Below are 24,826 nucleotides of genomic sequence, written 5' to 3'. Positions count from 1 at the left end.
TACAAGAGCAGTGACCAGCTCTATGTTGTAGCTCCCTCCCCCTCCAACTATAGTCAGGTGATCCCACTGGTGTCTAATAAAAGGGCAGCCAAGTTTGGGAGTTTTGCTTTGAAAGCAGCTAGTAAGTTGCAGGTAAAACGTATTCGTCCCTTTTATAAAATGTATAATGAAACCATAGAATTCTTAATGAATCAAATGAAAATTGAGCATAGGACTGGCCAGATATGGGATGACTTTGACGTAGTTGGCCAGCTTAAATATATTGCAATATATGGACAAACAATCCCTGTTTTGTTTAAAGGGTAAGGCATTTTTCAGTAGCAGTATGCACAAAATGTCTCTGTCTTAAATATATTGATAGTGGGTTGAGTGCAGAGGAATCTTGTATTTGTCTAGAGATTGTAAACAGCCAGACTGTTAATGCTCGGTATTTCCAAGTGGCACACTTTAGCGATGTGCCAGGCAAGAAAAATGCGACCCTCACCCACTGCTCCTCCACCTGCAACCGACCCTAACCCAGCGCATGCGAGTATATAAATTAAGGTGCACAGAGGTGGAAGTAGATGTTGTGTGGAAGCCGGGCCAAACCTGTCCAACCCACAAGTCCCGCACATCACTTCTCTTACCACTAGTGTGTGCCATAGGCAGTGCATTTCCTATTCATAGCAGGAGATTATATAGGACTAAAACAGGGCAATTAAAGGCATTGGCCCTGGGGTCTGAGCATTGCAGGGGCCTTTAGGAGAAAGCACAAAAGGCTCTTTGTGTTACAGCTTAACTACAACATCCAGCATGGGCTGCCCCAGAGCACACACTCTACCCTACCCTTAAAGGAAACCACATTGAAAATAAGCCTTGCTTAGGAACATTGCAAAGCTGCCCAAATTGCTTTAAGTCCAAGTGCATCATGGGAGTTGTAGTCCATGGCAGCTGAAGGGGTGCCTCAGTGCTGAAACACCACAAGGTTACACAATGGGCCATAAGGCGGTTTAGTGTCAGTAGCAATTAGCTAAGGACTAACGAGCTTAGCACTGTGTAATTAACTGACTCACATGTTCTCCTTCTCTCTTCCCAGGTAAGTGGCCCGGGCTCTTGTCACTCTCACTGTGTGGATATGTTGTGCTGGGGCGGATATGAGAGAAGCGCAGGGAAGTGCACTTATGGGGAGAGAGATGGTAAGTGCCCTGCTGGGTCACACACTGGGGTCAGTAGGGATGGGGTCACGCAGCTGGGTCAGTAGGGATGGGGTCACACAGTTGGGTCAGTAGGGATGGGGTCCTACAGCTGGGTCAGTAGGGATGGGGTCACACAGCTGGGTCAGTAGGGATGGGGTCACACAGCTGGGTCAGTAGGGATGGGGTCACACAGTTGGGTCAGTAGGGATGGGGTCCTACAGCTGGGTCAGTAGGGATGGGGTCACACAGCTGGGTCAGTAGGGATGGGGTCATACAGCTGGGTCAGTAGGGATGGGGTCACACAGTTGGGTCAGTAGGGATGGGGTCACACAGCTGGATCAGTAGGGATGGGGTCACACAGTTGGGTCAGTAGGGATGGGGTCACACAGCTGGATCAGTAGGGATGGGGTCACACAGTTGGGTCAGTAGGGATGGGGTCGCACAGCTGGGTCAGTAGGGATGGGGTCACACAGCTGGGTCAGTATGGATGGGGTCACACAGTTGGGTCAGTAGGGATGGGGTCACACAGTTGGGTCAGTAGGGATAGGGGTCACACAGTTGGGTCAGTAGGGATGGGGGTCACACAGCTGGGTCAGTAGGGATGGGGTCACACAGCTGGGTCAGTAGGGATGGGGTCACACAGCTGGGTCAGTAGGGATGGGGTCACACAGTTGGGTCAGTAGGGATGGGCCAGTCTCGGGGGGTGGTGTCTAGCAGTGAGATTGCAGGCTAGGCTATAATTAATTGATTATATTGCCTAAGCCCCACCTCCCCTAATTACAGCCCTGCCCTCAGGCTGCTTATTTGTGCCCTACATTAGGCAGCAGGTTCCCCTGGGCAGGAGGTGAAATAGGAGTCAGAGTCACTTTGGTAGATTTTATGTGTGTTGTTCCTGAGTTGATGCAGCTCTGTGCAATCACTTCCACTGCTCTTTGCCATCATTTCAATGCTTTGACTTGTTATTCACTATTTCATTGGTTCAGGAATTTGCACTACAACGCATATCGTTAGTGCTATCTATTGTTACAGTTGTGCAGCTCTGCAGCGATATACAGCTTGTATCATCCTGGTAGGCTGTGTTTGGGGGTTAAAGTACTGGGACTCCAGCGAGCAGGAACTCACAGTACTGGATTCAGGGGTCCCCATGGCAGGGGGCGGGACTTGGTAGAGAGTGGGTGGGGTCATACGCAGGGTTTCTGTGTAATGGCTGGATCAGGGGGTTTGACCATGCTTGTGCAGGATATTTGTATTTATTATTCTACTTCTCATAGGCAACCAACCCCATTTAAAGGGAAACAGCTATAAAAATGCCGCCTCTACTCTAGTGATGTTTAAAGGAGAAGTAAACAGCTTGATTAGCTTTGACATCAGGGGTCTGGCCTAGTTATTATAGGGCTACATGGAACCTGAGGGTGGAGGAGGGAATGATCATTATGAGATGAGACATCCTGTGACCTGGGTTTCTGCAGTGGATTAAAATCATATTATAGCCATGGCTTTTACTGTGCAATTATTTTTTTTTTTTTTTTTTTTTCGCGGACTGTATCCGCTCCTGCTTTCCATCTCCTTGTTGTGGTCAACCTGGTTAAAGGAGAAGTAAACCCTAAAAGGAAATATGGCTAAAATGCCATATTTTATACACTGAACTTATTGCACGAGGCTAAAGTTTCAGCTTGTCAATAGCAGCAATGATCCAGGACTTCAAACTTGTCACAGGGGGTCACCATCTTGGAAAGTGTCTGTGACACTCACATGCTCAGTGGGCTCTGATTGGCTGTTGAGAAGCTAAGCTTAGGGCTCGTCACTAATTATCCAGCAGAAAATGAGCTTCCCTGGCTGTAATATAAGCTGATACTACAGGGCTGATTATTAAATTCTGATGCTAATTGCACTGGTTTCTGTGCTGCCATGTAGTAATTATCTGTATTAATTACTAATCAGCCTTATATTGTGACATTTCTATTCTATGTGTACTGTATATTGTGAGTGGGTCCCTAAGCTCAGTAAGTAACAGCAGCACAGAGCATGTGCAATGAATCAGCAGAAAAGAAGATGGGGAGCTACTGGGGCATCTTTGGAGACACAGATCTTTACTGCTAAAGGGCTGTGGTTGCCTTGGGCTGGTACAGAAGCACAAAACATAATGTACAACGTTTCTAGCTACTTTTTTAGTTAAGCTTTAGTTCTCCTTTAAGGGAAGAATCCATACTGAGGGCTATGCACTGAAAAGCTGTTGGTTACTCCACTTATAGTGGCCCATAGTAGACAGCTATTTCGTGAGCCGCCTTGTGATTGGTTGCCGCGGGTTACAAGACCTACAGCAGACATCCACCTGTTATTACACTAGCAAAACCTTATATGTGATCAATATAAGTCCATTAACCTCATGCACTGGTATTCCACCAAGGCCAAGCTATTCATTTTATCTTCCTGCACGGCTTTGTCTCAGGAGATACACGTAGAATTGTTAATGGATCCAGAACCAGATGATGTATATTTCTATTGATACATTGTTATTCACCCAGAAATCCATTAGAATGTTTATGCCAAGGGACCAGTGAGCTTTCGATGCTGTAAAAATTAGTGGGCTCTGATCAAGTTGGCATCTGGAATAAAATCTCCCGTGCTTTCATTTACACAAGAAACTGGGTCACCAGTAATGAAACAACAAGCTTCGTGGGTATCTAAATGGAATGTATATTCGCTGCTGATGGGGGGCAGCTATTCTGTACAGCAGGGATGGAATATTATATAAAGTCGTTCCCTGCCAATTACAATCAACGTGCCGCTCGCCAGCTGAGCCCTTTGTATGACGCCGTCACTTTAAGCTGCTGTCAGTCTGTCTGTCGAGAGAAATCTCCAGGCTTATATGTGAGAAATATTCCTGTAGGCTCCAAAACCTCCCCCGGCTTATTGGGTTTGGGCACTGATTTCAAGCCTGTGGCTTTTCGGCTGGTATTGAACTAAAACTCTTATGTTTTGACAGCCTGCTGGACTACATATCCCACAATCCTCTGCTGTCATGTGTAATAGCTTCACTCCCTCCGTTCTGGATGGTGGGGTTTGTAGACGAGGGTTCCCTGTGGATTCCATCCTTTTGTAGGGGGAATGTAAAGCTGTATGGAATGAGTCACTAGCTCGGTGCCCTTCAAACCTCACCTTGAATTCAGTCTTTGCGTTCTGGAGGTTCTGTCTGCTGAAAAGTACTATTAATATACACATCCTTAAAGAAACAGTGCAGTGTACAAATAAAAACTGGGTAAATAGATTATATGTGCAAAATAAAAAATCTGTCTAATATAGTTAGTACAAGACTGTAGTAGATAGCAGATAAGTTCTGAAGAATCCCATTGTATACTATAGTGCTTATTTGTTATCTACTGTGTATCCTGTGCTTGAATGGCTGCTCCCATGGCTAGACAGCAGCTTGTTTATATAAACTATAGTAGTACTTATCTGTTATCTACTGTGTATCCTGTGCTTGAATGGCTGCACCCGTGACTACACAGCAGCTTGTTTATATAAACTATAGTAGTACTTATCTGTTATCTACTACGTATCCTGTACTTGAATGGCTGCCCCCATGGCTACACAGCAGCTTGTTTATATAAACTACAGTAGTACTTATCTGTTATCTACTGTGTGTCCTGTGCTTGAATGGCTGCCCCCATGGCTACACAGCAGCTTGTTTATATAAACTATAGTAGTACTTATTTGTTATCTACTGTGTGTCCTGTGCTTGAATGGCTGCCCCCATGGCTACACAGCAGCTTGTTTATATAAACTATTGTAGTACTTATCTGTTATCTACTGTGTATCCTGTGCTTGAATGGCTGCCCTCATGGCTACACAGCAGCTTGTTTATATAAACTATAGTAGTACTTATCTGTTATCTACTGTGTATCCTGTGCTTGAATGGCTGCTCGCATGGCTACACAGCAGCTTGTTTATATAAACTATAGTAGTACTTATCTGTTATCTACTGTGTATCCTGTGCTTGAATGGCTGCCCCCATGGCTACACAGCAGCTTGTTTATATAAACTATAGTAGTACTTATCTGTTATCTACTGTGTATCCTGTGCTTGAATGGCTGCCCTCATTGCTACACAGCAGCTTGTTTAAATAAACTATAGTAGTGTTTCTGAAGCAAACAGAAAAGTTTTACCAGTGCAGCACAACAGTATATTATATTGTTGTTACTTTTGGATGCTTTCATTTTTCGGTGTTACTGTTCCTTTAAGGCCTAAATTGCGGCTAAACATTATTCTTTCCAGTAAACGGATCTAAAACCGGTCATGTGGCGGAAAGGGCATTTCATGTGTGAGTAGCTCTTAGTTCAGTGACACGTGTACTGCCGTGTTTGATCCCATGGCAGCTCCTATAAGCCGGCGAGAGTGTTATTCAGAGAGGTGGATATATTTTTAGCTGGCTTGTGGCGCGGCATCATGACTCTGATATTCTCTGCTATTGCTTTCTAACTGTCAGTTCTTCCCTTTCTGACTCTGTCACAGCTGTGAAACGCGTTGCGTCTCTATTACCTTCCTACTCTTTCCTTGTCATATATAACAGCCTCACGCGCTTGAAAAGTTTTACTGTGACTTCGGCATCACTGAGATTCCTCGTGTATCAGACACAGTTACAGAAACAGGCTGTTACACTTGGGCTGTTAGTAGGATATACAGTAAGTACGTTCCGTCCTGTTTATAGACACAACTACGCTGTTTAGCAGTTCTTGGTTTTTGATTCATTACTTACGGTACCTATAGCTACTGCTGCCTCCAGGCCCAGCTCACTCCAGTAGATTTCCCTCAGAGACAATGGAGATGTCCAGCTTGGGATGTAGGAGGTCACAGCTTTTATTAAGAGCATTCAAATGTAGTAAGAGGTCATCCTATAGTAAAGCAGTAGCCAAAAATTATTTTATGAAAGTAAAATCTTTATTAGGACATATGTGAGCCTGACACCTTTCGTGCCTAAGGTGCCTAAGGTGGGCACTTACTCAAAGGCCTTAGGTACGCAATGCATCAGGCTTATGAGTAAGTGCCCACCTTCGGCACAAAACGCATCAGGCTTATGAGTAAGTGGCCACCTTAGGCACGAAACGCATCAGGCTTATGAGTAAGTGCCCACCTTCGGCACAAAACACATCAGGCTTATGAGTAAGTGCCCACCTTCGGCACAAAATGCATCAGGCTTATGAGTAAGTGCCCACCTTCGGCACAAAACGCATCAGGCTTATGAGTAAGTGCCCACCTTTGGCACGAAACGCATCAGGCTTATGAGTAAGTGGCCACCTTAGGCACGAAACGCATCAGGCTTATGAGTAAGTGCCCACCTTCGGCACAAAACACATCAGGCTTATGAGTAAGTGCCCACCTTCGGCACAAAACGCATCAGGCTTATGAGTAAGTGGCCACCTTCGGCACGAAACGCATCAGGCTTATGAGTAAGTGGCCACCTTAGGCACGAAACGCATCAGGCTTATGAGTAAGTGCCCATGCCCACCTTCGGCACGAAACGCATCAGGTTTATGAGTAAGTGCCCACCTTCGGCACGAAACGCATCAGGCTTATGAGTAAGTGCCCACTTAAGGCATCAGGCTTATGAGTAAGTGCCCACCTTAGGCACAAAATGCATCAGGCTTATGAGTAAGTTCCCACCTTAGGAACGAAACGCTTACATATGTACTAATAAAGATGTTTTTTACTTTCATAAAAACATTTTTGGCTACTGCTTTACTACAGGACGACCTTTTACTACATTTGAATGCTTAGTATTTTCCAAAAAAAATGGCAAACCCTTGGACTGGGGGTTACCCTGGTAAGAGATCATCTTTTAATTACAATTTGCTTTTTTTTTTTTTTTTTTTTTGATTTTGTATATTTCAGTATTCATTTGTTTAATTTTTTATTCTGGGCGTTACCCCCAAAAAATGGAGCTACAGACCACACAGAGATAACTACATAGTAACAGTGTAGTAAATGGCAAGGTCAGCACAATAATATAACATTTAACTTGTCACCATCCCCTCATGAGTAAAGTGCTGACAAACACAGTCAATGCTGTTTTCATGCAGAAAGGGCGGGTCTTTATGCTTCAGACCTTCGTACTCTAACACCTGTTTTCGTACTCTAACACCTGTTTTTTTTCAGTTTCGGCAAACTTCCACTTAAACTGAATAAAATCAATTGATATAAGCTTATTCAAGGTGCTCCTCTGAGCATGTTTGCATTTTACAGTGATATTCTATAAATAGTAGTTTCTTGGATGTTAGCGGTTTTAGGTTGCCAACACCAGGCTTTCGGCTCAGGGGCCTCGCTTTGAAGGTCTGAGTGTCAGAAACCCTAACTGCCTGTGCCCTTCCTGATAACCCTAAGGTTGCTGACATTCAGAGCTGTTGAATAAAAAGCCTGCTATTGGCAGTCTAAAACTGTGAATATTTCAAAAACTACTAATAATTAGAAATGCATATAAATTGCAAATGTTAAATATACCATTTTTGGGTTTAGTGCCCCTTTATTACTCAGCCTTTTCTCCCGACCTTACTTCCTACTGTGACTCGTCCCTGTATACCTATCCCCTATGTCTTTCACCTGTAGGATCAGTACAGCTCAATATATACGGCTTGAGCTGAGCTGGATTAAATGTAAGAATTATCTATGGTTTTTGTTTTCCCTGTCAAGTGAAACCATTTTCTAACCTCCTATCACTTCCTGGTTCTGCCGAGTCACGGTTTGAGTATGAGTAAGCAGTGAAACAAATGACTAGTCCACAGATAAGCCGGTTGTGCTGTTAAAAAAAAAAACTGCTCCTTATCTCAAAGCCTAGCAAAGGCTACAACAGGGGGAAGAGGGGGTTGTTTTTACAGAGCTCAATATCCAAAACAATAAAACCAGACAATTTTCTATTAGTAATTTACAATAGAAAAAGATTATTGTTAATTGTATTTTTGAAAATTTTGCTGGAGGCCCTCCGTTCAGTTACTGTACAGTATGTGGGTATTTCATGCAGAAGGTACAGGCGTGTTTATTGTATGTGAGTTGGTCCAGGCATGCATCCGGCCCAATTAATGCAGAACCTCAGCTGGTATTTATCATTTAATGAGACATTTTCCAGTGCGGCACTCAGGCAGCATTTAATTGAAGACCCAGATGGAAATACCATTGCTGTTTGACAAGATCCCATTGGTTTAATGACAGTTTCATGTGACATGATATCCCAGCTGTATCCGAATATCTGATTCCTGGATCTACTTTGGGAATAGGCCGGAATGCCACGGACGCTCCCTTGTCCATTTGCATCGACAACTTCCCCTTTATGTGACAGAACAGCCTGTACCTCCAGCTCCCAGTCCCATGTCTAATTGCCTTACTGCGACCAAATGAAATCACATTTCCCCCCAGCAGCTCTTTGTCTAAAAGCAAATATATCAGTAATGGGATTAGTGAATGGTGCAGAGCAGGTAATGTAAAGCAGCTGTTGTTCAATTGAATCTTTCTCCCCCATTTAGACAGTTACGAGAATATTATCAAACTGTTTCCCATAATAAGACAACTTCACGTCACATCAATGTGGACTTTTCACCGCAAAAAAAAAGAGCTGATCGCTACGATCACACTATATCAGCACAATTCAGCAGGAACAGCCCATTTAGTTTGCTCATAGTCTGTACAGAGTGATTCCATAAAACTATGGCAGCATAGGTATTCCCCTGTACTAAGCACAATCAGTAATGTAAATGGAGGGTTTATTATTTGACCCAAAATCGGCCGATGTGGCCGGAAATCAGAAGTGCGCGAGCACCCGAGGGGGTGCGGGCCCTGGCCCAATTGCACTCCCTGCTCCCCCGGTAGTTCCGCCACTCAGAGCCGGGCAACGAATCAAAACTGCGATAGTATGCGTATGCGCATAAGCGCATTTCGGCATAGAAATTTCAGCAACGGCTGGGGAGAGGTGGAAAATGTGCAGAAACGCATTCACGCACTGAAACTCCAGCAGCGCCCGGGGAGTGACGGGACCGGACATGGGGTAGGCGACAGAGCAGGTAAGTGCCTGGCGCCCCCCCAGCTTTGCGCCCTAGGCACGTGCCTACTCTGCCTACCCCCAGTTTCGGCCCTGCCGCCACTGAGCACAATTCTGCAGGAACAGTTCCTTAAGTTTGCTCATAGTCTGTACAGAGAGATCCCATAAAACTATGGCAGCATAGGTATTCCCCTGTACTAAGCACAATTCAGCAGGAACAGTCCCCTAAGTTTGCTCATAGTCTGTACAGAGAGATCCCATAAAACTATGGCAGCATAGGTATTCCCCTGTACTAAGCACAATTCAGCAGGAACAGTCCCCTAAGTTTGCTCATAGTCTGTACAGAGAGATCCCATAAAACTATGGCAGCATAGGTATTCCCTGTACTAAGCACAATTCAGCAGGAACAGTCCCCTAAGTTTGCTCATAGTCTGTACAGAGAGATCCCATAAAACTATGGCAGCATAGGTATTCCCTGTACTAAGCACAATTCAGCAGGAACAGTCCCCTAAGTTTGCTCATAGTCTGTACAGAGAGATCCCATAAAACTATGGCACATAGGTATTCCCCCGTACTAAGCACAATTCAGCAGGAACAGCCCCTTAAGTTTGCTCATAGCCTGTACATAGAGATACCAAAAATCGATTTTGTCATCATCAGCATTCCCCTGTACTAAGCCCAATTTCAGTGGCGATCCTAGAGGGGGGCGGGCGCTGGTGCGTGACGCACAGCCGGGCCCCGCCCCCTCTGTACGGCCACATTTGCCGGCATGTTCAGCAGCGAACGGACTGCCGGGGGGGCCCTGAGGGGGTGCGGGCCCTGGCCCGCATGCACCCCCTGCTCCCCCGGTAGTTCCGCCACTGCCTAATTTAGCAGTAACAGCCCTGAAGGGTTACATGCAGTCGGTTCTGTTTCCCCAACAAGCCCTACATACATTCACAATTCAGCAGGAACAGCCCTTACATTTGTTTTTTTGATTGCTACACTGGAACAGCCACGGCATCCCTGTTGTTTTATCTGGGTATGTTGACAGCTCTGCAACTTTTACAGAGAGATACCATAAACCTTTGCCAATATAGGGATCCCACTGAAAGCACAGTTCAGCAGGAACAGCCCTGTAATATTGGTCATACAGCTGGGGTGGATCCCTAGAAAGACCTGGTACACAACAATGGAGGTGGATATTATGGGATGACAGTATCCTGAAAAGCACTGTGGATACTGTGAGGCAACTATATAAAGCGGCTTCAGTGATTTGATTTAAACCAATTGGCTTTAGGGAGCCACCTGATTGGCTCTGGTTATTTCATTAAAATAAAACTGTTACTTTAATGATAAGCGCTCATTAAGTCATTGGGCGGCATTAATTAAAGGAACTCTGATTCCAGAATTGCTATGGGGTCGTATGAAGAGATTAAAGGGCAATTAAAGCCACAGCCACCTAAACCGAACCCTAAACCCTTAAAAAGTCTAAAAATGTTGTATTTAAAAACTGACTTTACTGTACCAGCCCAATGCTTAAAATTACCCCATGTACCACTGTCCTAAACTGGAGGCAGGACTCTAAATTTCCTTTATTCTCTTATATCACAAAGCTGCAGCCTAATGATCTGTTTGCAGGAGATGAGAAAACAAAGCAGAGCCTATATCTATAGTATCCCCAGCCTGTCCAAGATGCTGAGAGGGATCTTGAAAACACAGTTTTGAATTATTAATGGCACCCCCCCTGTCACAGTCAGGATGGCAGTTGCGCTGACCTTTATGGCGGTGCTGTGACTCCACAACTCAGTGCCAGTCATTATATTCAGGTGAAAGCGTCAGACCAAGAATGAAAGTTCACTTCTGCAGAAATTAAAGGGAACCTAAAGCCTAAAATGAAACATGGCTAGGATAGAAATGCTAGAGCTTAGATAGTGAATTTAGTGTACCAACCCAGAGGTTCAGCAGCCCTATAACAGCAATGATACCAGTTGTCCAGAGCAGTCCGCCATCTTGGATCTGGAACGGCCATCTTCCTGGTGCCGGCGGCACTGCACATGCTCAGTGTGATCTGGGCAGCTTCGCTTACATATGAGCAGAACATGAGGTCATATAATCTATTGCTGCAGGGCTGATGATTATTAAATACTGGTTTTGTAAAGTGCCATGTAATATAAATCGGGGATATCGGGGCATTTATATAACAGTGAAACCTCAATTTTACATCCCCTGATTTTAAGTTTTCCCTCATTTTACATTGTTGTTTTGTGGTCCCACCTATATATTATGCATAATACCTTTTGCCTGATTTTTACATTTTCCTGGATTTTAAACCATTTTTTTCTGGTCCCCCTGAAAAGTGTTAAATGGGGATTCTACTTGTATATAAAAGAAGAAAATGTTCTCTTCTCTAAGCCAAAGAGCTTAAAGGCATTGATTGATTAAGGGCAGCTGCAAAAATGCACTCACCCTGTTACCAGGCAAAATAAAGAGGAAATAATGACGATTTGAGAGAAATGATTTATTTGCATGTGACTAATTCCCCTAAGTGTCTTGAGCTCTTTGAGCCAAGTGGATTAGAGCCATTCACATAGATTCTCCCACTTTAAATCCAAAAGGTTATACGGACTGTAATTCCAGCATCGGGGACGGACTGTGATTTTCTGCTTTTGGGTTGCCATGGTTACGGCAGCGATTATTATGCTCTTGAGCGGTGCATTGAATGTACACAAATGTGGGAGGGGCTGCTTTGAGTCTCCACCATGTGTAATGGACTGATAAGGGTTCTGGGAAGGGAATCTGTATTACACATTGAGCTCAGGGGCCCCGAGAGTCCCGATTGGCATCTTGTGTTTGGGGAATGAAAAGCTGTTTGCTGGGATGATTAGGAATTCCTCTCTCTTCTTATTTGACCTTTCCCGTTATACAGGCGTCTGCCTAAATAGAATTGTATTTAATAAACACGGCAGGAGGGAAAAGAAAATGTGAGGACAGGACTCATTTTGGAAACAAGGCATTCTTACTCTGCATGTAACCGTAATACAGGTATGGGATCCGTTATCCAGAAAGCTCAGAATTATGGAAAGGCCATCTCCCATAGACTCCATTTTTTCCAAATAATAATGAAATTAAAAAAAATAATAAAAAACGATTTCCCTTTTCTCTGTAATAATAAAACAGTCGCTTGTTCTTGAGCCCAACTAAGATATAATTAATCCTTATTGGAAGCAAACCCAGCCTATTGGGGTTATTTAATGTTTACATGATTTTCTAGTAGATTTAAGGTATGAAGATCCAAATTATGGAAAGATCCGTTATCCGGAAAGCCCCCGGTTCCGAGCATACTGGATAACAGGTCCCATACCTGTACTTACAACCTGGAGTGGCCATATTTTCAATGCAGACATTAAGGGGCCTATTTTTCATGCTGTGTAAAAACTGTTGAAAAAAAACCATCACTGGTGATTTTGCCCATAGCAACCAATCAGATCAATCAAATCAACGAGATTTCAACTGTTACTCTAACTGTTAAGTTAGAAAACAAAAGCAAAGACTTGATTGGTACACTGGGGGGTACAAGGGCCCCAAAGAAGCAAAAAAAAAAAGCAGAAAGGGGGTCGTGGAATGGGCAGGGTTTCAGACGAGTGTGGGGGGCATGTAGGGTTGATGGGTGGGGTTATGGTGTAATAGGACAAGCATGAACAGGACCTTTTTATCATTGGGGCCCCATTCTACTTGTTGTCAGGGCCCAATAAACAGGGGACCCTGATAAACATTGGCATTATAATTGGGCCCCCTCCGACAGAGGACCCTAGTGATCTAGTATTAGGCGAGTTTGGTATTCAGCCAAATCTATGGTAGAGGAATTGGTGATTGGATTTGGCACATCCCTGGTTGTCATTACCCTGTCCCTTTAAGCACTGTGACTCTCTCTTATATGTATATATACAATAATCAGAAAAGAAAGGAAGAGAATATTATTATTATTATAATACAGAGAAGAGCGTAACAGTCAGACCTTGGCACTTGACAGCAGTGCTGCAGGAACAACTCTAGGCACAGGCCCCCCTAGAAGGAGACTTTGGATGTCGGATAATTGATTTAACAGGAAGAAGAACAGTAAAGAGGATTAAATGGAGCCTTTCAGTGAATGTGTGTGTATGAACATGCTGCTTTGTCTCGGGATAATGCCTTTAGACAGGCTGTCACTGGCGTCTTCATTAGTCGCATCTCTGTAATATTGATTTTGGGAATGTGGCGCGACCCCGTGTGCACTGAGTAAGCCTGCACATTCTCATACTGTTGCTTTGTCTGGTTTTGGGCCCTAGAACACCAGGGTAAAGAGGGGTCACAGTGATTCTCAAAGCTTGGCCTTCCCAGTAGGTGCAGTTCATCAACAAGGAGCTCCAGGCTCCACCACATCTAAAGATGGTTCTGCTCAGGTCTAAGCCTCGTTTTCATACAAGGCTTTAATTCCCCTTTATACACAAACTCAACCACAGCTTATTTTCCAGTTAATATTCCTACCCCAACAGAGATATTAGCAGGAAGACTAACGACTTCTCTAATTCTCTCTCTCATTCCCTGGGTCTCAGGATTCTGTGAAACACCTTCTTGCTTCATTAAACTGCATTACAGCTTTGAATTCCTCAGGGAAAATGGGCTCACACTTGCTAGAACATGAGTCCCCCAGAGTGATGTGCCGGCTGCTGTGCTAGGGACTCGCTGGTCACAAAGCACCATTTCTAGCTCTCACGTTGCACATTTCAGCATGAGATCTAAGGAGGCATCTGAGAAGGGTTGGGCCCAACTGCAGGAAAATTATGGACCTTGGGGCTCCTTGCAAGAACTAGTGAGATTAAAAATCCAGTGCATCGTTGACGGCTATCAGGGGCCTTTCAACAGGTATGGTACCTAGAATCTCATTATCCAGAAAGCTCTGAATTACAGAAAGGCCGTCTCCCATAGACTCTATTTTATGTAAATAATCCACATTTTTTAAAATGATTTCCTTTTCTCTGTAATAATAAAACAGTTGCTTGTACTTGATTCCAACTAAGATATAATTAATCCTTATTGGAGGCAAAACCAGCCTATTGGGTTTATTTAATGTTTACATGATTTTCTAGTAGATTTGAGGTATGAAGATCCAAATTATGGAAAGATCGCTTGTACTTGATCCAAAGTAACGCCTGAGCATTCTGGATAAAAAGTTGAAAACTATAGGTTATAGGTACCCCAGAGCTTCTGGCTTGATCATACTCTTGACCATATTCCTGATCACATGGAGAATGCCATTACCAAAGCAAGCAGCATGGCGGCTCCCAACTTAAAGACCGTTTAATGGGAAGGGGCTCTGTGATTTACCAAGAGAGAGAGAGAAAAATTCTGATATAGTCTGAATAAGTTGGACTTCACTAAGTTGAAATCTCTTTCCATTGGGAACAATGTGCCTTTAGTAACTGGGTCCCCAAGTATAAAAAAAAAAAAACGTGAGTCATCGACTGTCGTTTCAAGGGCTTCGCTCCGTCAGATATGAGATCCATTAAATAGCATCGCCGAGACAAGAAACGAGAACATTTTGCAGAAATGGAAAGTCATAATTTTCTGCTTTAAGTCATTTCGGCAGAGAGGGAGCTAAAGGTTTAAGCCTGCATGCATCAATGGAAAGGAGCTTAATGGGCTACTAAAGCCCCAAAAATGACTTTGCCCAGTAATTATTTGCCTACTTTGAAGGTGCTATGTGTGTGGAACAGCTTAGTTCTGTACTTTTTAATGCCCCAATATACCTTATCTACCTGCATTTAGATTTGGTGCCAACCAGGTACTGGTGTCTATGACACGAGCAGCTGCCAGTAATCCCCCTCCATAAACAGATACAGACTTTGCCCAAAAGCAAGTTAGGACAGTGGTAAAGAGATAAGGAAATGAGCAAAACAAAAATCAGCAAAATCAGCCTCCATCTCTGTAATCACTGAACTCATTATAAATTTACCCAGCACAACAAACAGACAGAACCCTCGATATTTTCTCCTTATTTAGTGCATCATATATTTCTGTACGTTGGCCCATCTGGAGATCGGATCTGCTGAGATTTCACCTCATTGAATTCTCAGAAGAAAAAAAATATATATATGTATATTTTGGAAATACAAATGTTATTAGCACCAATGTTCTGTCTAAATACAGTCCGCCCGTGTTTCTCATCCAAGGAATTCGATTTTGATTCCAGCCGAACTGCCTGTAGTTAATAATTGTCATAATAATACTGCGTGTAACAGACACTGGTCTTTAGTAGTATTTGTGTTCTGAGTGTGTGTCACTAGGGAAGAGAAACAGATTCACATTCTGATGCCTCACTAACTCCTAAAAAGGCAGTTACTGTCTGTGCAAAAACAATGAACATACTGTTTTGTTACAGGGAGAGTCTCACTGACTGCAGGACCCCTTCTTATGATTTACTCCCACACTCCCTTCCCAGAGACTATTATCCCATTGTTACTATAGGCACCATCTCTCCCTACTATACCTGCTATCCCACAGTCACACTCCCTTCCCAGAGACTATTATCCACTGTTACTATAGGCACCATCTCTCCCTACTATACCTGCTATCCCACAGTCACACTCCCTTCCCAGAGACTATTATCCACTGTTACTATAGGCACCATCTCTCCCTACTATACCTGCTATCCCACAGTCACACTCCCTTCCCAGAGACTATTATCCACTGTTACTATAGGCACCATCTCTCCCTACTATACCTGCTATCCCACAGTCACACTCCCTTCCCAGAGACTATTATCCACTGTTACTATAGGCACCATCTCTCCCTACTATACCTGCTATCCCACAGTTACACTCCCTTCCCAAAGACTATTATCCACTGTTACTATAGGCACCATCTCTCCCTACTATACCTGCTATCCCACAGTCACACTCCCTTCCCAGAGACTATTATCCACTGTTACTATAGACACCATCTCTCCCTACTATACCTGCTATCCCACAGTCACACTCCCTTCCCAGAGACTATTATCCCACTGTTACTATAGACACCATCTCTCCCTACTATACCTGCTATCCCACAGTCACACTCCCTTCCCAGAGACTATTATCCCACTGTTACTATAGGCACCATCTCTCCCTACTATACCTGCTATCCCACAGTCACACTCCCTTCACAGAGACTATTATCCACTGTTACTATAGGCACCATCTCTCCCTACTATACCTGCTATCCCACAGTCACACTCCCTTCACAGAGACTATTATCCCACTGTTACTATAGGCACCATCTCTCCCTACTATACCTGCTATCCCACAGTCACACTCCCTTCACAGAGACTATTATCCCACTGTTACTATAGACACCATCTCTCCCTACTATACCTGCTATCCCACAGTCACACTCCCTTCCCAGAGACTATTATTCCACTGTTACTATAGACACCATCTCTCCCTACTATACCTGCTATCCCACAGTCACACTCCCTTCCCAGAGACTATTATCCACTGTTACTATAGACACCATCTCTCCCTACTATACCTGCTATCCCACAGTCACACTCCCTTCCCAGAGACTATTATCCACTGTTACTATAGACACCATCTCTCCCTACTATACCTGCTATCCCACAGTCACACTCCCTTCCCAGAGACTATTATCCCACTGTTACTATAGACACCATCTCTCCCTACTATACCTGCTATCCCACAGTCACACTCCCTTCCCAGAGACTATTATCCACTGTTACTATAGGCACCATCTCTCCCTACTATACCTGCTATCCCACAGTCACACTCCCTTCCCAGAGACTATTATCCCACTGTTACTATAGACACCATCTCTCCCTACTATACCTGCTATCCCACAGTCACACTCCCTTCCCACAGACTATTATCCACTGTTACTATAGGCACCATCTCTCCCTACTATACCTGCTATCCCACAGTCACACTCCCTTCCCAGATACTATTATCCCACTGTTACTATAGGCACCATCTCTCCCTACTATACCTCCATCAGGAATGTGATACAATACAGTGAATCTGAAATAAATGAGTGGAACAATAAAGAAACATGTATCTTGATTCATGAATAAATAATGTCAGTTTCTAGGACAGCTCAGAGGAGACCAGCGAGGAGCCGATACCTCCAGGCTTAGATACAGTTGTGGCATATAGAGAAGAGCTGCTTTTGTAACCAGTCTAAATATTACGTTGGAGAAAACTGATCTGACAGTAACATGTTAAGTTTGACCAGCCTGGTAGAACACTGGTCTCTCCATTTATATATAATATACCCATGTTAAATGACCCCAGTATTTGGTTCAGCTGGTGGTGCCTGTGCCAGGGGATGAAGGGGTTTCTGTTTTGCCTGAAACTGATAAATGTGAGACTTGATTCTGGTCCCTCTCACTGCCCTGGGTATTAAGTGCCTTGTGGTTTAGCAGCAACTTGTGCTAGTGCTGTTCCTGCTGGGAAATATATAATTTGGTTCATGAAGTGTTGGGGGGGGGGCAAGGAAGACGGTCCCTGCCCTAAAGAGCTTACAATCTATGCAGAGGACAATTTACAGGCTTAAATAGGAAGGTTGTGTTGTGGACTACAGCTCCCAGCATGCGTTCAAACCTTGATCTATGTTAAAATGTTAAAAATGTAGTGCAGCCACAATTGAGCAATGTTTTTAAGATCCCATTTAAACACAAGTGGGAGCTGCCATATTGCTAACCTGGCTGACTCATTTCACTATATTGAATGATATAAAACCTGATTTTTTTTTTTTGTATAACTAACCAACTTTAAAGGATAGGCAAACCTTAAAAATTAGTGAATGAAAAATGAATGAGGGTGCTATTCTAAGAACTTTTATAATGTACATTAATTTTTTTTTTCATTCTAAGCTATTAAAGGATACATGAACTGTTAATATGAATGAATTTTGTTACAACAGCGCCACCTGCTGGTCATTTAACCACCAGTTTGACCACCAAGTAGTCAAGGAAGTTGTCAGGAGAAAAAAGAGGCTGCTCTGATGTTCTTCTGCTTAGGAAAGATTTGAGAAAAGCAGAATAACATGAGCATAATCTCTTTCTTTCTCCTGACAACTTCCTTGACTACTTGGTGGTCAGACTGGTGGGAAACTGACCAGCAGGTGGCGCTGTTGTAACAAAATTCATTCATATTAACAGTTCATGTATCCTTTAATAGCTTGGCATTAAAAATAAATAAATAATGAATGCACATTGCAAAAGTGCTTAGAATAGCACCCTCATGAATTTTACATTCACTTATTTTAAGGTTTACTTATATGTTAAATTGGGCAGGATGAGAACCACCCTGCAGCCAGTCAGTAAAACAATTACAGGGTTCAGTCTAAAGCTAAGTTTTATACTGTACCTTTAATCAAAGTTATTCCCAGACACTCGCACACCTTTCGAATTCTGTTTAGTCCATTGCCTTGTAATGTGCTATAAAAACACCAGTCCTGCCCAGGGATATAGAGGAATAACAAGTGCCCTCTAGTGGCAACATTAAGGTTTATTCAACAGTTGCTGGGTAACTTGTTTTGTATCATTCTAATTATAATGTCTATATTTTCTAAACAAGGTTGGCAGCTGTGCCCTCTGGTAACTGAGCTCCCACTGCCAACCCTGATTTCTTTAAGTAGATTGGAACTTATCTCTCATTCTTATGGGGATTTGCAACGTTTGCACAAAGTCTAGTAACTCATAGCAACCACTTAGCAGGCAGCATTTATAGGTCAGGTTGGCTGCCATTGTGTAATAGCCCTGGTGCAAAGTCTTGAACTTATTTTACATTACACCTTAGATACCATGTGGATTTATTATGCACTTCACTTTAACAGAGGCAGAGACACTGCAAATCCAGTTTTGTTGTGATGCCTTGGTCCCCCTCTTTGATTGCTACGGGGTGGCTGTGTATTATATGTCAGCCAATGTGGACACATGTTCACTGTAACCAGTTTGTTCATTGTTATATTTTCTTAAAAGACAGTTTGTTCAATAGCGAATGACTATGGTCTTGTTGAGAGGCTACTGCATGTATTATAGACAGAAAAAGAATGGATGCAGAAACGCTTAGATCCACTAGGTGGCGCTGACAAGTAGTTCTATGGTATAACTGCAAATTTCATTTTTTGCTTTATAGAGACATGTTTTTATTTTAATTATTCTCTTGTGCATTGATGTGGGTGCAAAGGATTCTGGAATCTGTAGTTTGAAACCAGTGGGCCATCTGCTTTGTTTTAGACAGTCTAGAAACCTCTAACTATCTGCCTTATTATTTCTATAGCTTGAGTAAATACCATAATGAAATATTGCCTAATAGCATTCATGCAGACATAATCCTCCCTTCTGTTCCACAACCGCCCACCCATTTCTATACCACATTTCCCAGTGGGTTACCAAAAGAAGAAATTTTATTACAGCAGCTGCAATATAAATAAAGGACACTAGAGGGCAGCCTACACTGTGAAACTAACACTGAGCATAGATTTCCCTGACTCCCTAAATGAAGGTGCCAGCAAATAGAGGAATGAAAAGACAGACTTCTATCATGTATGCTGCGCATTCCTCACTGAAATACAGTGCAGCCTGCAGTATGATTTAAAGGGCTAGTAACACCAAAGAAAGGTCAGGTGACTTCTAATATTTGCATTTTTTTTTAATATAATACACGCGCATATTATATTGCATGTAAACAAATACATATTAAAGGATATTCATGGTGTAATCAAAAAAATCGAAGTTTTGAGATGAGATTTTCAGGAAATGGGTTTGCCGAAGGATTTTAGAATTTTGTGGATCATTGGGTAATTGATTTATTGCCCTTGGGGTTGAGCAAGGGGGCAGTAGCCAGAACCCAGCCCAGTTCAGATGCAAGAAAGGCAACACTTACTTATAAATGCAGAGAGATAGATACAGTATATATAACCATCTGTATTACTGTTGCTGTGCTAATGTCATAGCAAAGAAGCAATGTCATCCATGCATTAGTGCTAAGTGCAGTTTAGCCGTGAGCTCGCATTATTCCATTAGTCGGTGGAGGTTGCAGGTTATAGCGGATTTGCAGCCGAGTGCTAATATCATGAATTTCTACTTCTTCTGAATCTAACGCTTAAATCCAAGGATTTAAAGCTGTGCTGTTCTCAAAGTAGCATTCTCTACCGTTTGTAGGGGCCCCTCGGGGCCCGAGATGTTAAATAGCACGACTGTTGTGTAGCAGTGTATAGCCGCAAATGCTGTCACACAGCTGCTCCAGGCTTATTTATAGAATATTTATGAGAACACTGGAGCTTTCAGCCAAGGACACAGGAGCGATCCCTATTGAAGCAAAGTGTAGAATAAAGTAGCTGGGCGGCACCCACCGTATCAGTAAAAGGTTCAGCATTTTTGTAATCTATCCAGTGATATATAGGAATTTTGAAAAGGTTCCCAAGTCATTTTGGCGGCCTAGTTTTTCATACATTAAGGGGGTTATTTATTAATGTCTGAATGCCAAAAACTCGAGAAAACAAATTTAGTTTTTTTTTTACTAAAAAATCCAAATTTTCAGTGGAAAAAAAAACCTCACATTTTTTTTCGATATTTATTATACCCTGAGGATGGAAAAAGTCAGAATCTAAAAAATCAAGCATCTCACACCTACCAAGGTTGTATATCGAATAAGTCAATGGGAGAGGTTCCTGTCCTATTTGGAAGTTTCTGTGGTCTGAGCCGGAATTAGGCCAAAAATCCAACTATATCGGACTTTTTGGGCAAGAATTTTAAAAATTCGGCTTTTCAGATACGGATTTGTGCTCGATTTTTTTTCGTGTTTGTCCCAGACCCGATTAAATCATGCTTTTTTAATGTTTAAATGTTTTTATTGAGTTTTCAGTCCAAAACAAGTAGGAATTTAACAAAAATGCAAATTAGATATCTCCAAACTGGTTATGGAGATATAGAACAGGAATACAATAATGTTAATAATTGGAGTGTCTTATTTATATTTTACCAGAGTGAAAGTAAAAATAAAAGTAAAGTAACAAAAGCAAGTTCTAAATCTAACAGCCTAACAAAGCTCAGTGAAATTATGCTTTTTTTTTTAATAAGAAACAAGGTCCAATCGTGGATTCTTGTTTGGTCTGACTTTTTTATTTAAATAATCGGATTTTTATAAATAAGGCCCCTAAAGTAGCAGAATGGTATAAATGACTCTGCGCATTGTCAGACTTCTAGGCCCCATAAGAGAACCTGACATTTAGGGCCCTGCTTTATTCACCATTGAATAGGAAACACAACTGTCAGCTGTCCTGCACCTTGAGCTGAACTGGGTAAGCAGCACCCACTCCAGCGAGTAACAGCACCCATGTTTAACTCAGACCATGTATCTGTTATCCCAAAGGTTGTTTTTGTGCATGAGAGCAATAAAGAAACACGCAGGGTTTGTTTATTACATAAACTGTCAGTTTTACCTTTCTGGTTGGGGAATATGAATTCTCGGGGCATCCTGGATTTCTAAGAAGACTCTGCGTTTCTGTGCTGGCTGCGGTATCGTTGCCACGTTGTGTTAAGATCAAGATCAGGAGATACAGACATTGTTGTGTGAGTGGCCAGCAGGAGATAAGTTCCAGGTCAGTAGGTAGAGAGTTACCCTGGGACTGGAGCTGGATTACATGTCTGGGAGCATGGAGGCCCCTGGCTGATACATAAGGCACTAGATATTTATGTTATGGAACAGGCGCAAGGTTCTGTAATAACATTAATATATCAGAGTAGAACATCAGTTGTTTTCAGAAGGGAAAATATCCTTAAATAAAAGGAATGATTTGTTGTCATAAGGCTAAACACAAGCAATGGCAGCAAGGGACATAAAGCAGAAAAAATAACTCTAATGTGTCCTCTACGCTGGGCTCTGCTCTATGTGCACCCAAGCATGACACCCAACATATTTTGGAACCCAAAAGGACCAGCTGCAGTCCCTCAATCGTATTCATTTGTTCCATTTGATATGCTGATCCAAGCTATTCCCGGGCTCATAACATTGAGGGTTATCACTTGCTCTTAAAAAAGACAGAAACACCAAGAACTGAAAGTGTATTAAAGTAATTCAAATATAAAGTTCTGCACTGTTAAAACTGGTGTGTTGGCTTCAGAAAGACTACTATAGTTTATATAAACCAGCTGCTGTGTAGCCATGGGGGCAGCCATTCAAGCACAGGATACACAGTAGATAACAGATAAGTACTACTATAGTTTATATAAACAAGCTGCTGTGTAGCCATAGGGGCAGCCATTCAAGCACAGGATACACAGTAGATAACAGATAAGTACTACTATAGTTTATATAAACAAGCTGCTGTGTAGCCATAGGGGCAGCCATTCAAGCACAGGATACACAGTAGATAACAGATAAGTACTACTATAGTTTATATAAACCAGCTGCTGTGTAGCCATGGGGGCAGCCATTCAAGCACAGGATACACAGTAGATAACAGATAAGTACTACTATAGTTTATATAAATAAGCTGCTGTGTGGCCATGGGGACAGCCATTAAAATGCTTTAATTTTTTGACGTTACTGTTCCTTTAAGTACAGTATCAGTAAAGTATCAAGCCCTACCATTTATATTGGGATGAGTAAATATCTTAACAGCTGCACAGAAATCCAAACACATTATTTTCACTTGACTCTATAATAAGACTGAGTGCAAGAAATAAAGGCGTGAATTACACACTACCTTATCCTGTGTCATTGCACTTATATTTGTGGTTACTATGCTGCCTCCTCTCTGATGTGCTCAGTCTCACTATATAATCATCTTCTCTGTGTCTTGTGGGATAAGTGACTTTCTGTTGTGCCAAATGGATTTTTAGCATTCATTAACTTCACAGAACTGCAGCCTTGTGCCTTTATATGGTCACAGAAAGCCTCAGTGACTTCTAATATCCTTATCATTTACAGTAGGGGGTACATTATCCCTTATAATACATGAGTGATATTCTGAGTTCCCTGTATTACTCAGCCTGCAGCCTTGTGTCTTTATATGGTCACAGAACAACCCCTCAGTGACTTCTAATATCCTTATCATTTACAGTAGGGGGTACATTATCCCATATAATACATGAGTGATACTCAGAGTTCCCTGTATAACTCAGCCTGCAGCCTTGTGCCTTTATATGGTCACAGAACCCCTCAGTGACTTCTGATATCCTTATCATTTACAGTAGGGGGTACATTATCCCTTATAATACATGAGTAATATTCTGAGTTCCCTGTATTACTCAGCCTGCATCCTTGTGCCTTTATATGGTCACAGAACAACCCCTCAGTGACTTCTAATATCCTTATCATTTACAGTAGGGGGTACATTATTCCTTATAATACATGAGTGATACTTAGAGTTTCCTGTATAACTCAGCCTGCAGCCTTGTGCCTTTATATGGTCACAGAACAACCCCTCAGTGACTTCTAATATCCTTATCATTTACAGTAGGGGGTACATTATTCCTTATAATACATGAGTGATACTTAGAGTTTCCTGTATAACTCAGCCTGCAGCCTTGTGCCTTTATATGGTCACAGAACACCTCAGTAACTCTAATATCCTTATCATTTACAGTAGGGGGTACAGGCTACAGCATAGCAATGGTTTTTGGAAGTACCTGTTCCTTGAAAGCAGCTTTTTGTGTTCCTGCAATGAATATAAACAATCATCTTGTTTTCTTGGTTGGAAGTGAACAATCCTCTTCTTTGTCTTGATTCATTATGTTTAATCCAGTGTGTAATGAGTATAGAGCCTGGCAGTGTATCCCAGTCTGTATCACACACTGTCTTGGCGCATAATAACAACCTGTCACACAGTCATTTGCTTATAGCTCCATTCATGAAAACTGCATGAAGCCCCTAATGAGAGGAGAATATAGTAACCACATGACTGTATTACTCACCCCCTTCATCCAGTTTTAACTGTTAAAGGAACAATACGGATAAAAGTGGCATTGCTTTTATATAGGCAGCGGGGGCAAGAGCGATATTTGATGTTGACTGTGTTTAATGAATTGTCAGAATTTTTTAGCAGTGCCAGGAAATTACAAGTTGTATTGTTGTTGTACAAATGTTGTTGTTATAAAATATTCATTCTAGAGCAAGTTGTAACATTGACACTTATGTAACCTGTAACTGCAGCAACACTTCTATTGTATGAGCATTGGTGTGTTTCTTCTGTTTGGATAACACTTCTGCTATATGATTTATACCACAACTAAAGTCCCTACAAAGAGATTTTTATTCCCACTGTATAGACACCATCTCTCCCTACTATACCTGCTATCCCACAGTCACACTCCCTTCCCAGAGACTATTATCCCACTGTTACTATAGACACCATCTCTCCCTACTATACCTGCTATCCCACAGTCACACTCCCTTCCCAGAGACTATTATCCCACTGTTACTATAGGCACCATCTCTCCCTACTATATCTGCTATCCCACAGTCACACTCCCTTCCCAGAGACTATTATCCCACTGTTACTATAGGCACCATCTCTCCCTACTATATCTGCTATCCCACAGTCACACCCCCTTCCCAGAGACTATTATCCCACTGTTACTATAGACTCCATCTCTCTCTACTATACC

General features: G+C 42.5%; 1 protein-coding gene across 35 annotated transcripts in view; it reads left to right on the top strand.

Annotated features, from left to right (window-relative positions):
- Positions 1-24,826, top strand: part of LOC108696078 (ankyrin-3) — a 360,221-nt gene that overhangs the window by 113,087 nt on the left and 222,308 nt on the right. Inside the window, exon 1 of one of the 35 annotated variants that reach the window (XM_041570229.1) lies at positions 1,119-1,175. The exons of the other annotated variants lie outside the window; for them this stretch is intronic. Coding sequence (XP_041426163.1) covers positions 1,134-1,175 — 42 coding nt within the window. The 5' untranslated portion in view covers positions 1,119-1,133. Of the gene's footprint in view, positions 1-1,118; positions 1,176-24,826 lie in introns of those variants that run through there. 35 annotated transcript variants of the gene reach the window in all.

Source organism: Xenopus laevis, chromosome 7L, assembly GCF_017654675.1.
Source record: "Xenopus laevis strain J_2021 chromosome 7L, Xenopus_laevis_v10.1, whole genome shotgun sequence".
Taxonomy (NCBI): Eukaryota; Metazoa; Chordata; class Amphibia; order Anura; family Pipidae; genus Xenopus; species Xenopus laevis.
The sequence above is the reverse complement of the archived record's forward strand: the minus strand, read 5'-3'. Positions and strand labels throughout refer to the sequence as shown.